The sequence below is a fragment of the Pseudochaenichthys georgianus genome, chromosome 17, assembly GCF_902827115.2.
Source record: "Pseudochaenichthys georgianus chromosome 17, fPseGeo1.2, whole genome shotgun sequence".
NCBI classification, from domain to species: Eukaryota; Metazoa; Chordata; class Actinopteri; order Perciformes; family Channichthyidae; genus Pseudochaenichthys; species Pseudochaenichthys georgianus.
In genome coordinates this window covers 33,677,348-33,694,950 of record NC_047519.1, presented here as the reverse complement: position 1 = coordinate 33,694,950, position 17,603 = coordinate 33,677,348, and the positions used below count along the sequence as shown (strand labels likewise).

Sequence of the window (17,603 nt, the reverse complement as noted above, 5' to 3'; positions counted from 1 at the left end):
TTCACAGCGGGGAGTCTGCAGCTTCACAGCTTCCGAATCGCCCTTTCTCACCTAATGAGGACACTCATAAAACCCGCTGATAAGACCGCAGACAAAGGGCCGTGTAATGGAGTGGGGGGTGGCCCGGGAGAGAATAGCTTGTGTAGAAAAAAGGAGTTAGAACAGAAGTTGACCCGAGTTTGGTCTAAAAAAAAAAAATGATATTTTACGCACAAGACTTTTACGCACAGCGTGGCGCAGATGTTAAAGTTTGTCTCCCGGTGTTCATGATGCGGATTTGTTCACGGCCGTCACCCTGAAGACACTCCGGTGTGTGTGTGTGTGTGTGTGTGTGTGTGTGTGTGTGTGTGTGTGTGTGTGTGTGTGTGTGTGTGTGTGTGTGTGTGTGTGTGTGTGTGTGTGTGTGTGTGTTGACCTGAGGCCCGGTGTTTTCCTCCGCAGACTGTTGGGGAGAAAATGGAGTGTGTGCCTTTAAGGCGCCCGACTGCCTGTCGCTTTCTGCTGCGGAGAGACTGACGCCCTCTGGACACAGTGGACACTTGAGCTGCGGCTGAACACCATCCTGGAGAAGTTCAAAGAGAAAACAGCCACTCTCCCTGTTAAAAAGAAAAGTCTCTGATTTGTTAACAGCGCTGAGGTAAGTTTAAACTCCCTCTCTCTGTGTTGTGTCGCTGTTTCCTGCACTGCTTTCTCATGTGGCTGCGTGCGAGTGAAACAACGTTTTTGGTGTTAGCGATGAGCCCCAAAAAAGAGAGGTGAAGAAACGCGTCCATGAGTGAGGCAGCTAATGTTCCTCACATGTTCTCTGCTGAAGTGGAACAATGTGCAGCAAAGTGGTGAAGTGTAAAAAGCAGCAGACAGTGGGTTCACGCGCTACACTTTGGGGAAAATAGGTGAAGGAGGCTGATGTTGCCAGATGTGTGTGTTGTTATCCCTCTGTAACAGTGTGAGTGAGGTATGGCTTTGAATGAAATGTGACGCAGGCCTTTTAGAAAAGTGATGTTTACATGTCAAAGTTCTTCTAGATCACAAAGCTGAAATGTCCCTTTATTTTGTACTCACTTCTTTACGTTTTTGCTGCAGTTTGTAGCACTACAATTACGTTGTAATATACTACAATGTTAAAACAAACCAGTCCTGTACTGTAAAAGTACTCGAATAAAGGAAATACAGATAAAGACATTATTCATTATTGTTGCTTAGTTCTACATTTACTAAAATTCATCAGCAGTTCATGGTTATAAAACAAGAAATTACATTTACAGTTATGCAACTAATGTTTATTTTCTTATTGATTAATCTGTATTTATTGTCTCGTGTCATCTATTGGTTTATTTAAAGTGAGGGAATAGATGAAAAAGTCTACTCCCATATTCTTGAAGTCAAAATGTATAACTTCAAATGTCTTTTCCTGCTGAATCCAAAAACCCAAAGTTGTTCTATTTAACTTAACATAAACAGATGAAGGAAATCGCCTTCTTTTAGAAGCCCTTTTTGCATTTTAAAGACTACCGGCATGATGATGGTTTCAGCTCTTCTTACTTTTACAATTTACACTGAATTGTGTAAAAAATAAAAAGTGTCTCCTACTTTGTATTAGGAATCTCAAAGTGTATAATTTCCATCATGCGCCACCTTTTGTGTCCTCTTATCTTTTTAACTGCAGCTCTTCACTTCTCCTCCTGTGGAATGTGTGTGATGGAGTTGTGTTTATTTGTGCAGGTCTCTGAGGTCCTGTGTCTCGTGTTGTTCTAGGTGTTTCCAGTGCCGTGCTGGTGAGCCGTCAGGATGAGGCCTGGTCAGCTGATCCTCCCCGCCGCCGCCGCGCTCCTCTTCCTCCTCGCAGGACTGTCCCCGACCTCCGGCTGCAACAAAGCCCTCTGCGCCAGCGACGTCAGCAAGTGTCTCATCCAGGTAAAACACATCCACCTTTTCCTTACATAACTACTCTGCTGCATGATGGATTTACTCATCAGCTTGACCACAATGACTCTTTCCCTTCTGGCTGCACTGATTCTCTGAGTCACTAGCAAATGAATTGCCCAAGGTATTTGGGAGTTTAGATCTTTATTTTAATTTTAAACGATGGATATTTGTGGCAAAATGTTGTGTCTCTGGCTCCTCCAACAATGCAACTTACAATATACTTAAAGAGGCCCTCTTTTGCTTTTGGGCGTTTTCCCTTTCATGTAGTGTTGTATAGGTTTTTGTGGATGTAAATGGTCTGTAAAGGCTAAAAGCCCTGTGTTCCCCTCAGAAGGAGTTTCTCTCCCGCACACTCCCCCCCCCCCCCCCCTACTGCAGGAAACGCCTCCATTGGACTCCTTTGTTTACTTCCGTAACATTGTGACATCACTATGTTACACTTGTGCATCTATTGGCTAGTAATCCAACAAACTGAACATGATAGGCTAAAGGGCGGGATATCTCTAAACGGTTGACCAATCACAACAGAGCTGGCCAGCTAACCAATCAGAGCAGACTGGGCTCTGGTTTCAGACAGAGGGTGAAAAGAGGTGCTGCAGCACAGGCAGTATGAGAGAAATAAAGTGCTATATGATTATTAAAGCACGTTGACATGTCACAGTAGAGACACAAAATAAAATGTTGAACCTGATCACCATAATAAGGCCCCTTTTAAATGTTAAACTTAATGAATGGATTTCTGTTTGTTGGTGTTAAACATTTTTTAAACTACATGTCTCAAAATGTGGATCGCTGCAAGATCCAAAATATGTAAACAGCAGACCTCCACTGTGCATTTGATTCTCTACCTCACTGCTCAGTAACAGACAGATACTCTGCTGAGTGCTGCTGATCACTTCTGTAGATTAAAGTAGGAACACTTATATTACAGTGCATCCAAGTTCAAGCTTTTCATCCTTCAGTGTTACAGCTGTTTTTTGTAAACAGAGATTTCTATTTCTCTTTAACGAGAACCCGAATTAAATGTCGTCCGCAGCCGGAGTCGATTTCAAGTTTAGAGCAGTTGAAAGCTTGTTTTAAACATATTTAAATTAGCGTTAAACTGGCAGAACGGACTAAAAGCTGCACAAGAAAATGTGCTCCCGCTGTTATGTCTTTTAGGCAGGTTTTTGAAAACTCTTCACATAAAAACAGAACTCCTGAAACCCAGCCGCAGCCAAACTCGAGTTCATTTTTGTCCGAGAATCTGGAGCAGAGAACAAAGATGGAATCTGTTGGGAAGAATTCAAAATGCATTCCTTCGATAAGCCGAGTAAAGTCAGGAGGAAGGTTTTTCCCACAGCGAGCAGCAAAGATCTCACTCTCAGTTTCATGCTCACCTGCTCTCTACCTGTAGAAACACTTCTTTGATTTATGTGCGGTTTCCTTTTTATTTTCACTCCTCTGACTTCTGTTGACTTTCTGACATCACTTCTTTGGTGTCACTTTTTCCCTCACCCCTGAAGCCCAAAAGGTGAAGGACAGAGGGAGTTTCCCTGCTGCCTAACACGAATCCTCTCATCTAATCCCGTTTTATTTTAACGGGAAAATATGATGAGAAGTGTGGGCCTGTTTTTTCCAGAACCTGTCAAGTCGAATGTGAGCAGCCGCTTGTCCACTGTCCTTCTGGGTGTGTGTGTTTGACCTGCTGTGTGTTTAGTGGCCCCGCCCCTCACATTAACATCAGTAAAGTACTGTGTTTAACCTCAGTGGCCATTTCACCTGTGTGACCTTAGCTAACCACAGCTATTATTATTATTATTGTTTTCTTGCAGGCAGTTGAGTTAGACTTGATTGTTGGCACAGGAAGTTGAGCTGATAATTAAGGCTTTTGTTTGGAAATGAGATGTGGAAAAAAGGCAGAATAGATGGCAAATTCCAATTAAAGTTGCTATAGTAGTTTGATGAACCATGTGTTTTCTTTTAGACATGTTTTGATTCTCTCTATGATGGAACTAGAGATGTAGAGTTTGTGAAAATCCTGATCAAATTTAAAAGGAGCAGCTTGTTAAAGTCAATGTACATTGAGGTGCAAAGGAATTCCTTAAACAAGTTTAGTAACAATTAAGATGATGATAAGGGCTTCAGGTTAGTGGAGATTATTTGGTTTGGGTACACTTAAAGTGCTTGAAAAAATAGCTTTTCTCTTTGGTATGGACTAAAGATCAGATTTTTTTTACAGGTTGAGTTCTTAAATGGCATTACACCGGTTGTAATACAGTGGATACAAAGTAATTCATGTCCATGCTTTTCCCAGGGTAATGACTTGCTGTTGGGCCTCTGTTCCTAAAAATCACTTTGTTACAGAATGTATGTTCTGGTTTAGATTCCTTAATAAAAGTGCAATAATTAAATTACCTTGAATCTGGGCCCTCGGGGGTCTGCGCCTCAGACGTTGCCCACTTTGCTCGGTTGGTAATCTTTTTCCTCTTCCGCCCTCATTTGGACAAAGTGAACCTGCAGTAACCTAATTGTACGTTGCTTTAAGGGAAACTCTCCTTGCGGCATGGCAATACAGACGCAACAAGACATGCCGTACATAAATACTTTAAATATAAACTGTTAAACATTACTCTTGAAGCTGCAACCCTCAATTGCAAACCCACAATCTAGAGGCGGAAAGCAAATGGATAAATGCATTTACTATTACTAAGTTAAAAACTGAAATTCTCGCTTTAAAATATGTTTTAACTCCTCATAATGCAGACGGGTCCATCTGTCCATTTTGTTTATACATATCTGTTTACTTCACTTAAATATCACAAGTTATTGAACACATGACAATTGCTAGAGCCCAATGCCTTCATGACATGTTGATTGTTTTATAGGAAAAAGCCATTAAGAAAAGGTGATTTTAAAGCGAGATTTAGCTAATTTTAACAAATACAAAAACTATCTAGAATTTTTGTTTTTAACTTTTCAGGAAATAAAGTCTCTATTGGGTTTTGGAGACTTTCAGGCCAGATTGTTTTCAAGGATTGTTTTTACACAACCTTATTGTTACAAAAACCACACACTTATTCTCCTCCTTCAGCACAATTTAAACACCAGCAGAACATTTGTGGTGGCTTCTTGTTCTTCTTCCAGGTGGCTTATTTCTGCCGCTCAATCACTTGTAGCTCTGTAGGTTTGTCGACCCCGCCGACTCCGACCCGCCGGCTGTCAGAGGCGGGAGCGATGGTTTTGTGAAGGAGAAACTCTCCCCGCCTGCAGCCCCTCTGGAGAAGCTCCATGTTGCTTGTGATTAGTGGGATCTGCTGCCCGACGCTCGCTTTTACGCTCTGCTGCCATCTCAAGTCATTTGTCTGAATTCCCCAAAACCCCCGAGGGTGGGAGAACATGAGAGGAGGGAGGGGAGGCTGAGGTCAGGAGGAGGTGTGTGTGTTGGGGGAGGTTGGCTGAGGGAAATGTACAGTTTAGTAGTGCAGAGATTCACAAGCCGGTTCTCTACAGGGTGGGGCAGCAGATTTTAAAGTTAACACACAGCAGCGGTCGCTCTGCAGGACGAGGCTGCACATGTTCACTTTCTCCCCACAGTCCCTTTGTCTCGCTGCAGCTGAGTGTTCACTGATTACAGCACGTTTCTGCCTGAGGGAAGCCAAGTAGAAGCTCTGAAGGCAGCCAAGTAGAAGCTCTGAAGGCAGTCGAGATAACCTCATCAGGGAGGAGGATGTTGATTGTAGGGTTGCAACTGCGATTCATCTTGGGCATAATTGTTTATTCTGTAAAATGAAAGAAATGACTCAATTACCAGTTTCAATTGTGTTGACCAACCAACTGTCCAAAACCCAAATAGATTCAGTTTAATTTCAGTTTAATTTAAGACAAAGAAAAGCAGCAGATCCCGGATTTAAATAATTTATTCTATTTTTGCTTGATAAATAACTTAAAACATTGACTAAGCTAGGCAAGCAGTTTCCCCTGCATACAATCTCTATGCTAAACTAAGCTAATCGCCTCCTGGCTATAGCTTCTTACCCGATAGATACAAAAATGTAAATCTATTTATTTTGATGTAGTGTTTGTAGATATTTTAAACGTAGGAAAGTCTAGTAGTTCCCATACTTCTATTATTTAAGCTAAGCTTAGGCTACCTGCTAGCTCTTCCTCTAAAATCACAAATTGTACTTTTACAATTTAACTTTATGCTGAACAAATAATGAACAATGTGGTGATTAGCATGATATGGAAGAGCTAGTTTGTAAAGCTAGGCTAGCTGTTTCGCCCTGCTTCTTTCATTAAGCTAGGCTAGCTGTTTCGCCCTGCTTCTAGCCATTAAGCTAAGCTAGGCTAAGCTCCTCCTGGCTATACCTAGACATCCAACTTCTTCATATTTAGGTAAAACTTGTCAAGAAAGTGAATAACTATTTTTCTGAACTATTTAATTATAGAAGTATAGTGTTTTTATGTAAATATTTTAAGTATTGGAAAGGCTAGCTTTATCCCCTGCGTACATTATTTATGCTAAGCTTAGCTAATCACCTAATGGCTCTAGCTTCTAACTTTGCAGACATGGGAAGTAACAATATTCTCATTTAATAGGTTGATTTGTTTGGTGGTCTACAACCACAATGGTTGAACTCTTTATTTAAAAGGGATAAAGTGCTTAAATGTAGATATTTTAAACTTTGAAAGAGCTAGCCGGTTCTCCCTGTGTCCAGTGTTTATGCTAGGCTCTCTGCTCTCTCTGTGAAAGCATCTTTTATTTCCATATGGTTGTTAAAAGTTTCCTGAATTGTGAAATATGAGAGCCATGCATTTCCCCGGGGCAGCTGTTTAGTTTTTGTTATAATTCCACCTCGGAGAGTCATAATTACTCCTGGCATCAGATCTTGATCAGAGGTTTGCGGATAGAGAGGCTGGTGATTAAGTGAACTGTGTGTTTTTGCAATCCCTCACTTGGTGAGTCATGGGAGTCTTTTATCATCGGCTTGACTGTTTTTGTGTAGGAGATGGCTTCTGTGAACATATAAAGAAGGAGAAGAAATAACAGAAAAGAAACGGAAGGGAAGAAAGAACGGTGGAAAGAGGCTGAAGGGAGAAGGGAGGAAAGTAGGGAGAAAGTGTGTTGTTGGTGGAGCAGACATGTTCTGTTCTCCAGGTGTTTTCTTCTCCCTCCCTCCCTCTGTTTCTCCCCCTCCACCTCCCTCATCATGGTGACCTTGACTTGGAGGAATGTGCTCCCTGTTCTGTGTCAGGAGAAAACGGGGAGGTGGGGGGAAGAAAGAAAGAGGAACTCACCCACTTTTCAACCCCACCTACACATAGTTTCCTTCACTGTCTCTCCGTCCCCAGAGACGAGCTGCAGTTGAGGAATGAAGATATTTAAGACTTTTTTAGAAGAGTTATGGCATCAGCTGAGGCTGCATGTTTTTGGGATGTTTGCAGATAAACTCTTGTAATAATAACATTACCTTATTTTTTACAAGAGCCAACATGAGAAGTTCGCTGCAGAGCTTTTCCCCCCTCTGTTGTCAAGTCTGTGGCGGAATTATTTAGGAAAGAAGAACCAAATGAAACAGATCTTTACTTTAAAAGTTGTAAGAAATCCCTTGGCTAAAGTTAATGCATGCACACATTTCATAACAAAGCATTGTTTTTAATCTTGTTGTAGTTGCACTGCATTACCTTTTTAATACATAATGTACTGAATATGTCTGCAGGTTTTAGACTTGAACTTATAAATAAGGAAACATTGATCCAACTTTTTATTTTTGATAAGTAAAGAATAAAGAACTATTAGCAGCAAATTGTACTCAGTCGCAACTCTGCAAAATGGCTTGAATTAAAGGTGGGGTGTGTCATTTATTTCAGAAACACTTTTTGTTATATTCCATGGAATTCTCTTAACATCCCGATAGCAATGAATATATGAAATGCTTTGACAATAAATACATTAATCAAAATTAATTAAAAATGTCATCTGTGGAAGCCGTGGCGTTGTAAAAAGCACGACCAATCATCTGAGCCGGCCCGGCTAAAGTAACTGGATGGCCTACCTGCCTGTCAGCCTTCCATCGGGGCACAAACTTATCTCGTGCCCTCATTGGTCATGTGCACGTTCGTGTGTGTTGGAGGAGGGGCTCTGTAAGGAAGTGGCAGATTTTTTTCGGCTGTGTATTTTCAAATTCTAGCGCACTCGAGCTGGTTTCTCCATTTTTACCTACCCTACCTTTAACTAACAAATTCAATTGAAGCCGTTAAGAACATTTAAATAACTTGAAATTACTGCCATGGATGAAAATAGCATGAACACCATTCTCTTAATATATATTCTCTGTAAGGAAGTCTGAAGGAAGAGGCAGATTTTTTCCGGTTGTGTACTCGAGCTGGTTTCTCCAAAATTACATACCCCACCTTTAAATCTATTATTTATTATATAATTGTGTTGTTAGGTCTATATTCCTGATTCCTTAGTGTTAAAAGCAGCATCTTAATATACATATTTCAAGGTATATTTTATACTGCATATACTATTGGGTACGTTCATTGACAACAATGTATATTTCATAAACTTAGCAGATGTTTTGACATATAAAATCTTCATCTCGGAAGTAACACAGGTACATGTATTTCATAATTCCCTTTAAAGTGTAGAGGAGGAAAAGTTTTAAGTTGGAGTACAGTACTTGAGCCTCAGCTTCAGTGTAAAACCATTCAAGAAAATTATTAGTGAACTTTGACATGTCAGAACCTGCTCTGTTTATGAATGGAAACAGCAGAGGGTTATCTTCTCTCTGAGTTATCGGGTGTTGCATACTTTGATAGACACAGTAATAGTTAGTGTGCATGAAGGGAACCTGCTGTTGCTCCGTGTGTTAATGGTACGTCTGCAGCAGCACAGCCACTTGTTGAGTCTGCTGTGGGATTTCTAGCCCTGAGACCTGCGTGTTTTACACTGAAAATTAGTCTTCATTTGATATTTAATGTGTAAAATGGCTTCCTTTTTTTATTTCTGCTAAAATGACATGAATAAGCTCAATGGGAAAACATTTGCCACTGAAGTTTTGACCGAAATCGCAGCAATGAAACGTTTTAAACTCATATTATGTATTAATTAAAGAGTAAACCTCTTAAATGTATAGAAACCTAAGGGTTGATAATATATCAACATATATTACACCACTGTTTTGAATCTAACCAAAATGTGAAGGATGCATCTTGCTACTTAGTTTACTTATAACCCTCCTGTTAAACTTAAATGTATAAAAGCAAAAAAATACTTAACATTGTTATAATACCGTGATACTTTCTGGCTTTTATAACTATATTAAAAAAATACACTAGGATTTTCAACTGATGATGTTTCAGTTCGCTATAAAAAAAATGGTACTTGTTTCTCTTAGAACATTTTACCAGGAACACAAAGGGTGTTTTTTTTTAAATTATGATTATCTATAAACACATGGGATCTGTTAAACTAATAAATAAGTAAAGCCAATGTTAACAAGCTCAAATCTCTTAATATAAGAAGAAATGAAGATGAAGTGAAATATATTTGAGTCGATGAGTCTACATTTCCTGGCTCCCAGATGGTTTTATCCACATTTATTTTGGTAAAAAAAATGTTGAGGATCTTCGGTAATCTTTATTATGTTACATGCATGTTGTTTAATGTGTGTGTGTGTGTGTGTGTGTGTGTGTGTGTGTCCTTCAGGAGCTGTGCCAGTGTCGCCCGTCAGACGGGAACTGCTCCTGCTGCAAGGAGTGCATGCTGTGTCTGGGGAACCTCTGGGAAGAGTGCTGCGACTGCGTGGGTGAGTTAGCGTCTCCGTTTATTAGCTACATATTTTACAGCTGACAGCAAAGTTAAGTCAGCATTTCATTTCAGGATTTACTTTGTAGCCCACGCTCCGCGATGACTGTCGAGCTGAACATCTGTAGAAGAGATTAGTGACAGCAAAGGTTGTTTTTAAGTCGTATGAATCATGAACTTTGTCAGGTACAACTTTAAAGTTAAACCACAGGAGTGAAATGGAGTCTGAGTTTTTATTTATTGTGAATAAATCCTATTTCAAATCCTCCTCAAGTCCTACATGTACAACTTTGTCATCTGGAGCTACTGCTGCTTTTATTCACCAGATCAAGACTTTCTCCACCATAGCTCCAACACAAATGTTGAAAATCGACTAAAACATCGACTAAAACATTTAAAATAAATTGCAGTGATTTAAATAAAATATATTTCAACCTATTACAGTTTTAAAATACTGTATTAAGTTCAAAGTGTTCAACTCAAATTAATTCTTAAAATGAACTTAATCAAAACAATATATTTTTCAACTATAACAGGGTGTCCGCGGGGTCTTAAAAAGTATTACAAGTTGATAAATCAATTTAGAGAAAATGAAGGCTATTAAAAAGTATTAAACAGCATCTTCCAAGGTATTACACTTTGTAGCTTGTTTTCAATAAGTATATAAAGTGTCCAAAGAGGTTGTGTTCTACAGTCTGCCTGAATGTAATCATGGCGTAGGTGTGTCGTGTGATTCTGTGGAGTTTATTGATGGCATCCCGTTGGACTGACGTCATCTGAACAGGACATCGCGCGCTCACTGCTTGATAGCGCGCGGAGGTCCGTTTACGACGGTTGTTAAACATCGTTATGGGGAAATGCAAGTTTGTGTCCAAATGGTTGGAAGATAAGGAGGAAGGACAATCAATACTGTATATAGTAAATGTGAGGTAAAGTGTGTCGCCAATGTAACTTGTTAAAACTCAAAGTGGCGATGAGGTCTTAAAACGTATGGAAAAGGTCTTAAAAAAGATCTTAAAATGTTTTACATCTGACTTCCTGCATATTCCCTGTATTAGTTTAAAATCTGTTATTGTCATTTGTCAAACCTTATTGTCATTCCTTAATTATATCATGTTCATGTCATAGCTAAGATGAGATAAACATTATTAATCCTCGTAGGGAAATGCAGGCGTCAGAGCAACAACAGCACGCATAGTAAGAATGAAAAATAAAAATCTAGGTAACAAAATAAATATAATTAACAGGAATAAATAAAACACAGAATAATTGATTTATATAGCTCCTACAATTCAATATATACTTAATAATGTACAGAAAAAACATAAAGCCAAGTATTCAAAATACATATGTACACAATATATATGATGTTTGCAGTATTTACCTTACCAATATATCTACAGTTCCATAAGTCTAGTCCGGTTGCAGTATATACAGTTTAAACAATAAGCAAGTAATGAACCTGAAGTTACAGTTGAATAAAGTTGCATACGGATAACAGGAAGTTGGCAGTGAGCCGTATAATTGATCACTCTGTGATTGCAACATATTTAAAACGTTTCTGGCACTAATCTCTTTCCATACATGTGACACTTCAGTCTTGTTAACCTCTCCATCACCCCGCCGCAGAGCACTCTCTCTCGGTAAAGTGAAACTGTGGCTGTAATGCTCTTGACAGTTTAGAAAGCAGGCGGTTTGTTTGAGTGTTGCTGCTCTGATACGAGATGAGTGTGAGGCGAGGGGAGCCAGATATGGAGGTGCCTCTGAGAAGTGACAACGCCGAGGTTAACGCGAAGCAGAGACCAGGAGGAAATTAAAGGAATGGTGTCACTACTGAGCAGCAGCTGCACATGTGGACAGGAAGTGTCGAGGTCCTTCAGATGATCAAAGCGTAAAGGAAGCCGGAAGAGAGAGGGGACGAGGAGGTCGACCCCGCGAAAATGATCTCTGACTCTCAGCCCCCCGGAGAGGTGCGGTGGGGAGAGAAACCCAGCGAGATCCGAAACAACCGGATTTGTGAAACAAGAAAACATTGGGCTTGTTAAATCCTCAGCTGTAAACGCTTCAAACCAGCAGAGGAGGGTCAGGATAGGGCACAGATTTAAAGGGTAGTAAGAACATACTTAAAGGTGGGGTCGGTAATTTTGGAGAAACCAGCTCGAGTGCGCTAGAATTTGAAAATACACAGCCGGGAAAAAATATGCCCCTTCCTTACAGAGCCCCTCCTCCAACACACAGGGCACGAGATAAGTTTGTGCACAGGTGGAAGGCTGACAGGCAGGTAGGCCATCCAGTTACTTTAGCCGGGCCGGGTCAGATGATTGGTCGTGCTTTTTACAGTACCACGGATTCCACAGAGGTCATTTTTTTTAATGGGTTTATTGTCAAAGCATTTCAGATATTCATTGCTATCGGGATGTTGAGAGCATTCCATGGAATATAACAAAAAGTGTATCTCGAGCCGGTTTCTCAAACTTACCCACCCCACCTTTAAATAAGTAGAAATGTGTTGGAAGACTCAAATATTAAGACTTGGTTCTTGCAGACGTATACCCCCCATGGTTCACAGTAGAAGGGGTCACCCAGACAGAGTTGTTTTCAGACTTTTTAGGGTTTATCTCTTGTTCTGTGTGTCATATATCTTTGGTTATTTGCATCTTTTCAGTAAATTCATATAATTGTTCATATTTAGTTTGCCTTTTGTGGACCTTCTGCATCTTTTTGCACCATACATTTTTAGTAATTTTCCTTGTTCGAACTCTTTGTGAGGATTTTAGTGTACTAAAAAGTTCTGGTCGTTTAAAAAGTCTGTAGTCATTTATTTTGAATTGCTTTGCATGACATTTTCTGTCTCTATTTGTGGTATTTCCAATTTTTCTTAAGCTCATTCTGCATCCCTGTGTGCCCGTTTTATGTACTATTTGCATTTTTGTGTTTCTTGGGTTCACTCGGCACCCTTTGCATGCCATTTTACGTCCATTGGATAGACTTTCTGGTCTTTATTGCATCTCTTTCTGGTTGTTCTACATCCCGATAGTCATTTAGTGTAATTTACGTTTTGCTTAGTATGTCATCTCCTCTCTCTTTGTGGTCTTGCATCTGTCTTTGTGTTGTTCCATGTGTCTGTGTGGTCATTTATCTTGTGTTGTAACATTTATCTGTTAATTGTTTTGCTTCACTTCATAGTCCCGGTTATATTGAGTCTTGTTTTGTGTGTCTGTGGTAATTTCTGCATCTCTTTCTCATTGTGTCATCACGTTGTAGTTGTCTAGTTTCTCGATGTTGTCATTTAATTGACTTTCAAATAAAAAACATTATTATAGCGTCCTGTCCCGTTGGCTCCCTCGTCGACCTCGCCCCTTTACACCAGAAATCTCTCAGATCAGCTTTGACGGACAGATATTACTGTACGTGCTGACAAGGCGGCTTTATTAAAACTCTTTCATGTGGAACACAAGTGCAACGATCTGACACTGAGCGAAGTGAACTGGCTGCTGCTTCACAGATGTGGTGGAGCTGAACAGCCTTTTAAAACACACTGAGGACAGCCTGTAGCTCTTGGCTAGAATATATCTCTCATTTATAGATTTTCTGTTTTTGTTTTCTGTTGCTACGCTAGCCTTATGACCACTTTAAGTAAGTTTCCACTCTAAACATGTTATCTGTGCCAAAAGCAGGATACTTTGAAGTGTGTATCTGCGAGTGGTTAGAGCAGGAGTAGAGAGGGGGGTATTTTAGAGGAAGGGAGGAGGAGAAGGAGGAGAAGGGAGGACCCATGTGTACTCTTTATCTAAAACAGCTGTCTGGCTCTGCTTTTAACATTGGTTAGTAATCCAATTCCTCTGTCAAACTCCGTTCCCCATTAAATGATTTACCCATTAGTCGTAATTCACTTTGACTCATTTGAAAGTGTACAAAGATCCTATCGGAGGATGTGGGGCTACTACTGTATTTTTGAAATGAAATGAAGTGTTAAAAGGATCTTAATTGAGACGAGATATTCAAGACAGCTGTGTGGTTTTTACAAAACTGCCTCTGAGTTGAAATCATGTGTGAAACAATTTAACTGTCATCAATGTGCTACAAGGGTCAGTTCAGTCAATTTACAAGATACAAATACAACCTCTAGCTGTGTTTAGACTTTAACATAGTTGGGGTTTTATTCACCCACATTGTAAGATCTCCACCTCTAAGCTTTAAGGCTCTAAGGCAGCTGACATAGAAGATAAAGTTGAGTTTGGTAGGGGTCTTTGTCTTAGGTTGTGTTTCTGCTGTGGAAGAACTTTAACTCATGACCTCAGTATTTATAAAATCTTGGATATAGTCGAAATTGCAGAGGATCCAAATTGACTGTAAATTGTTTAAAAATATCTTGATAATACTGTTATCATGACGCAATATTATGGAGTCACAGCAGTGCCAAAAATATAAAAAATCTGTTAATGAATAAGAAAATGTATGTGATAAAATAAAAGAATAAATAAGTAAAGAAAATGTTTGACATATACAGTAAATTGAAATATAAATACAAATAGAGAATACAATAATAATTATAAGCATTCATTTTAATTACATATTCATTTCTCATTCTTACCTTATTCATTTTTTGTCTATTTTTTATTGTTTTGTACCTAATATAATTGATTTAAATGTAATGCTTTTTTCCTTATAATTCTCCCCATTTCTTTTGCTTTTCCATTTTTGTTTTCGAGACAACTCAAATACTGTACATCCAAAACCTGTGCAAACTCAACTTTTTGCATGGCTCAATAGAGACAGGAACTTATTTTGATATGTCGATGAACCTATCTTTAATTCTCCCCCTCCATCTCCTCCTGTCAGGGATGTGTAACCCGAAGAACTACAGCGACACCCCGGCCACGTCGAAGAGCACGGTGGAGGAGCTGCACCGCCCGATCCCCTCGCTGTTCCGCGCCCTCACCGAAGGAGAGGCTCCGATCAACATGATGGTGGTCTCCTTCCCCGTGGCCGAGGAGCTCTCCCATCACGAGAACATGGTCTCCTTCCTCGAGTCGCTCGACCCACACCAGAACGTCTCTGTTCCCGCCAACAGCATCCACGCCAGCTACGACTCTCAAGGTAATAATAATAATAATTCATTCTATTTAGAGGCGCCTTTCAAAGCACCCAAGGACACCTTAAAATTCATAACATATTCTAAGGAAAGGTTTAAGACAGTACAAAAGGGCCGTAACCGGGTCCTCTGAAGGACTATTTCACCTCTTTGTCAATTTTAAGCATGGATGTATAATAAGAACTGGATACAGCGTCGGAGGCGGGGTCTCGTTCTTTCCTAGGAGAGCTGCTCATTGGCGCATGAAGACAAAATGGCCCAACTTTTGAGAGAGCGAAACGTCACAGATTACCCATCATGCCTAGCTGTCAGAGCAGAAGAACCCGTATGTGTGCTCACAGAGCATGCGCCCCTTAAGCCCCGCCCCCCGACCTCCCACTCTCGGCTCAGTAGAATGAATGGAGAGAGAAAATAAATCTAGATATGGCTTTTAGTGCATTTTACAACTTTAAGGACCTAATGATTCTAATAAGGGCTATACAATAGTTCATACTGGGTAGTTTAAAAAAGATTATCCGCTGATTTACAGACGTCTCTTTCCCTGTGTTAGTCAATGGGGAAAAGTCTTTCTGGGCCCAGTGACGTCAGGGATTGTAGTACCGCCATTTGGACACAACGAATATTTTCATCAGAGTCCGGCACACTTCCTGGGGGCTTGCTTTTAAACCATATATTGAACATCCATCTTTATTGGAAGATTGAGTTCAGTTTTTTCAGTGTAAAGTCCAAAGATGTGGTCAATTTAAAGGATATAAAATAGATGCTTGACCTGTAGTGTGAAGTATTTACTCAAGCGTTGTATTTACTGTGACAACTTTGAGCGCAGTGCATTTCAAACGGAAATATTGTATTTTTTAATACATTTATTTTTCCATCGATAAAATATATATTCATTTATCACTGAAAGTTGCCATACTGCTATATCATTATCAATTTTTTTGTTATCTTGATCTACTTTTATTTGTTACTTACATAACCTCAACCCTATTGGCCTAAGCAAGACCTCTGAAAAATCCTTATTTGGTCAAAATTAACCGATAAACTGAACATCCATCTTTATTGGAAGTTTGAGATTCAGTCTTTTCAGTGTAAAGTCCAAAGAAAGCTTGGTCAATTTAAAGTGGGAAGTGTTTACTCAAGCGCTGTACTGACTGTAATGACAATGTTTTTAATGCATCTATTTTTCAATGATAATATATAGATATAATTTTTCACTGAAAGTTGCCATACTGCTATATAAATATAACTGTTTTGTTATCATCATCTACTTGTATTTGTTCCTTACATGAACTCAAGCCCTATTGGCTGCTACGAAAATGTCAGACCTTTCTGAGAGACCCTTTGATTAAGTGGATCAGTTTTGATGGAGGAAAAAAAGCTCAAATGAAGTTCTCGACTGTTGCTCACTTGGGCTTGTTAAATTGTGGTTGGCATTTCAACAGGCAAACAATAATCTACATGTAATTACTAACTAAAATGATTCACAATGATTGCTAGTTGCAGCCCTATTGGAGAGAAACCATCCATTACGTTCGATTGACCTGAATAATAATAGTACAACAATTGTTAGCGATTTGCTGTGTGGCTGCACAATTTGGAAAAAAGTAAATAATGACTGATATTGCAATTACGATTATAGGAAGAAGTGATAATATTTGCATCAGAATTCTCATCTCAGAGGATCTGTGTCAAAGAATTATGATTTTGTTCAAATGATTTTGCTCACACTCTTTCCGTTTCTGAATAAGTGATATATGAGGAAAAGCGTGCTTTGCTCACATTCTTTATTATTAAATAGTTCTTTGGTCCTGTCAGGTCCAGTCAAATTCCCCATTTGCATTTCGCACACTCACTGAGACCTGTGGTGATAAAAGCAGGCCTGACTCAGAGCTGAAGCACTGCACAAAGTCTTGAGCTGAGAGCAGTTTAGGGTGGATCAGGTTCTCATCATTTCAGAGGGGACATGGCTGCCAAGAAGACCTCAAGTTCAGGGATTTGTAACTGGGTTAAAAGTGTTGTTCCGCTGCCATTTTCTTTATTTTCATTTGTGGGTGTTTTGGCCGTCTGCCTCCTGAAGACACACTCTTTATATTTCCCACCGAGCAGAGAAGTTAACTCATTAAACTCACCTACACACATGGTCATACTTATTCACAGCAAATGAATTTCCCCCTGAAGTAAAAGTAGCAACATTTAGGGTTAAAGGTAATTACTGTAAACTATAACTTTACTGGATTTGTGCCTCATGTGTTTTTTTTTCTTCCCCTGTATGTTTTATTTCAGAAAACATGTGCACGGTGGTCTACTTTGACGACTGCGTGTCTATCCGTCAGTGTAAACTATACTGTGAGTCAATGGGAGGATCCAAGTACCGCTGGTTTCACAACGCCTGCTGCCAGTGCATCGGACCGGAGTGCGTGGACTACGGCAGCAAGGCTGTGAAGTGCATGAACTGTCTCTTCTGAAGTGTTGGCACTCGGTACCAAATGTGTGGGCCATACCCGAGGACTGAGGGCAGAGGAAACTATGACTGTTATGTGTTAGCATTCCTCCGTTACCTTGTAAAATACCCCTTTCACCCCCTCCTGCAAACCCTGCGAAAGTGTTTTTATTCTGCTGTTATGTTTCACTGTATATTTTTAGATATGTTTTCAATAGTGTTTTTTACTAGAGGTGTATATGAATAACGTATTTTTACAATTATGGTCTGCTAAATCCCAGTCTCGTGCCAAATAAAGAAACGTTTGGTGACATGGATCTGTTTTGTGTCACAGAGGTAGCTGATCT

The 17,603-nt window shown here is 39.8% G+C and overlaps 1 protein-coding gene across 2 annotated transcripts; it reads left to right on the top strand.

Annotated features, from left to right (window-relative positions):
• Window positions 1-435: 435 nt before the first annotated feature.
• twsg1a (twisted gastrulation BMP signaling modulator 1a) lies at window positions 436-17,567 on the top strand. Of its 2 annotated transcripts, none has more exons than XM_034104731.1 (5): window positions 436-637; window positions 1,756-1,914; window positions 9,623-9,722; window positions 14,564-14,821; window positions 17,100-17,567. In XM_034104731.1, exons 2-5 carry the CDS (start codon window positions 1,789-1,791, stop codon window positions 17,279-17,281), a joined length of 666 nt encoding a protein of 221 aa, XP_033960622.1. In that variant the 5' UTR covers window positions 436-637; window positions 1,756-1,788; the 3' UTR covers window positions 17,282-17,567. The 2 variants fall into 2 exon arrangements, with proteins under 2 accessions (XP_033960622.1, XP_033960623.1); XM_034104732.1 differs by having other exon boundaries at window positions 1,723-1,914.
• Window positions 17,568-17,603: the final 36 nt, after the last annotated feature.

Bases quoted from the DNA above. Each gene is read 5' to 3' on its own strand.
- twsg1a (XM_034104731.1), top strand. From the start codon at position 1,789: ATGAGGCCTGGTCAGCTGATCCTCCCCGCCGCCGCCGCGCTCCTCTTC. The intron at 1,915-9,622 runs GTAAAACACATC...TGTGTCCTTCAG, and splicing joins TCAGCAAGTGTCTCATCCAG to GAGCTGTGCCAGTGTCGCCC. The intron at 14,822-17,099 runs GTAATAATAATA...GTTTTATTTCAG, and splicing joins CGCCAGCTACGACTCTCAAG to AAAACATGTGCACGGTGGTC.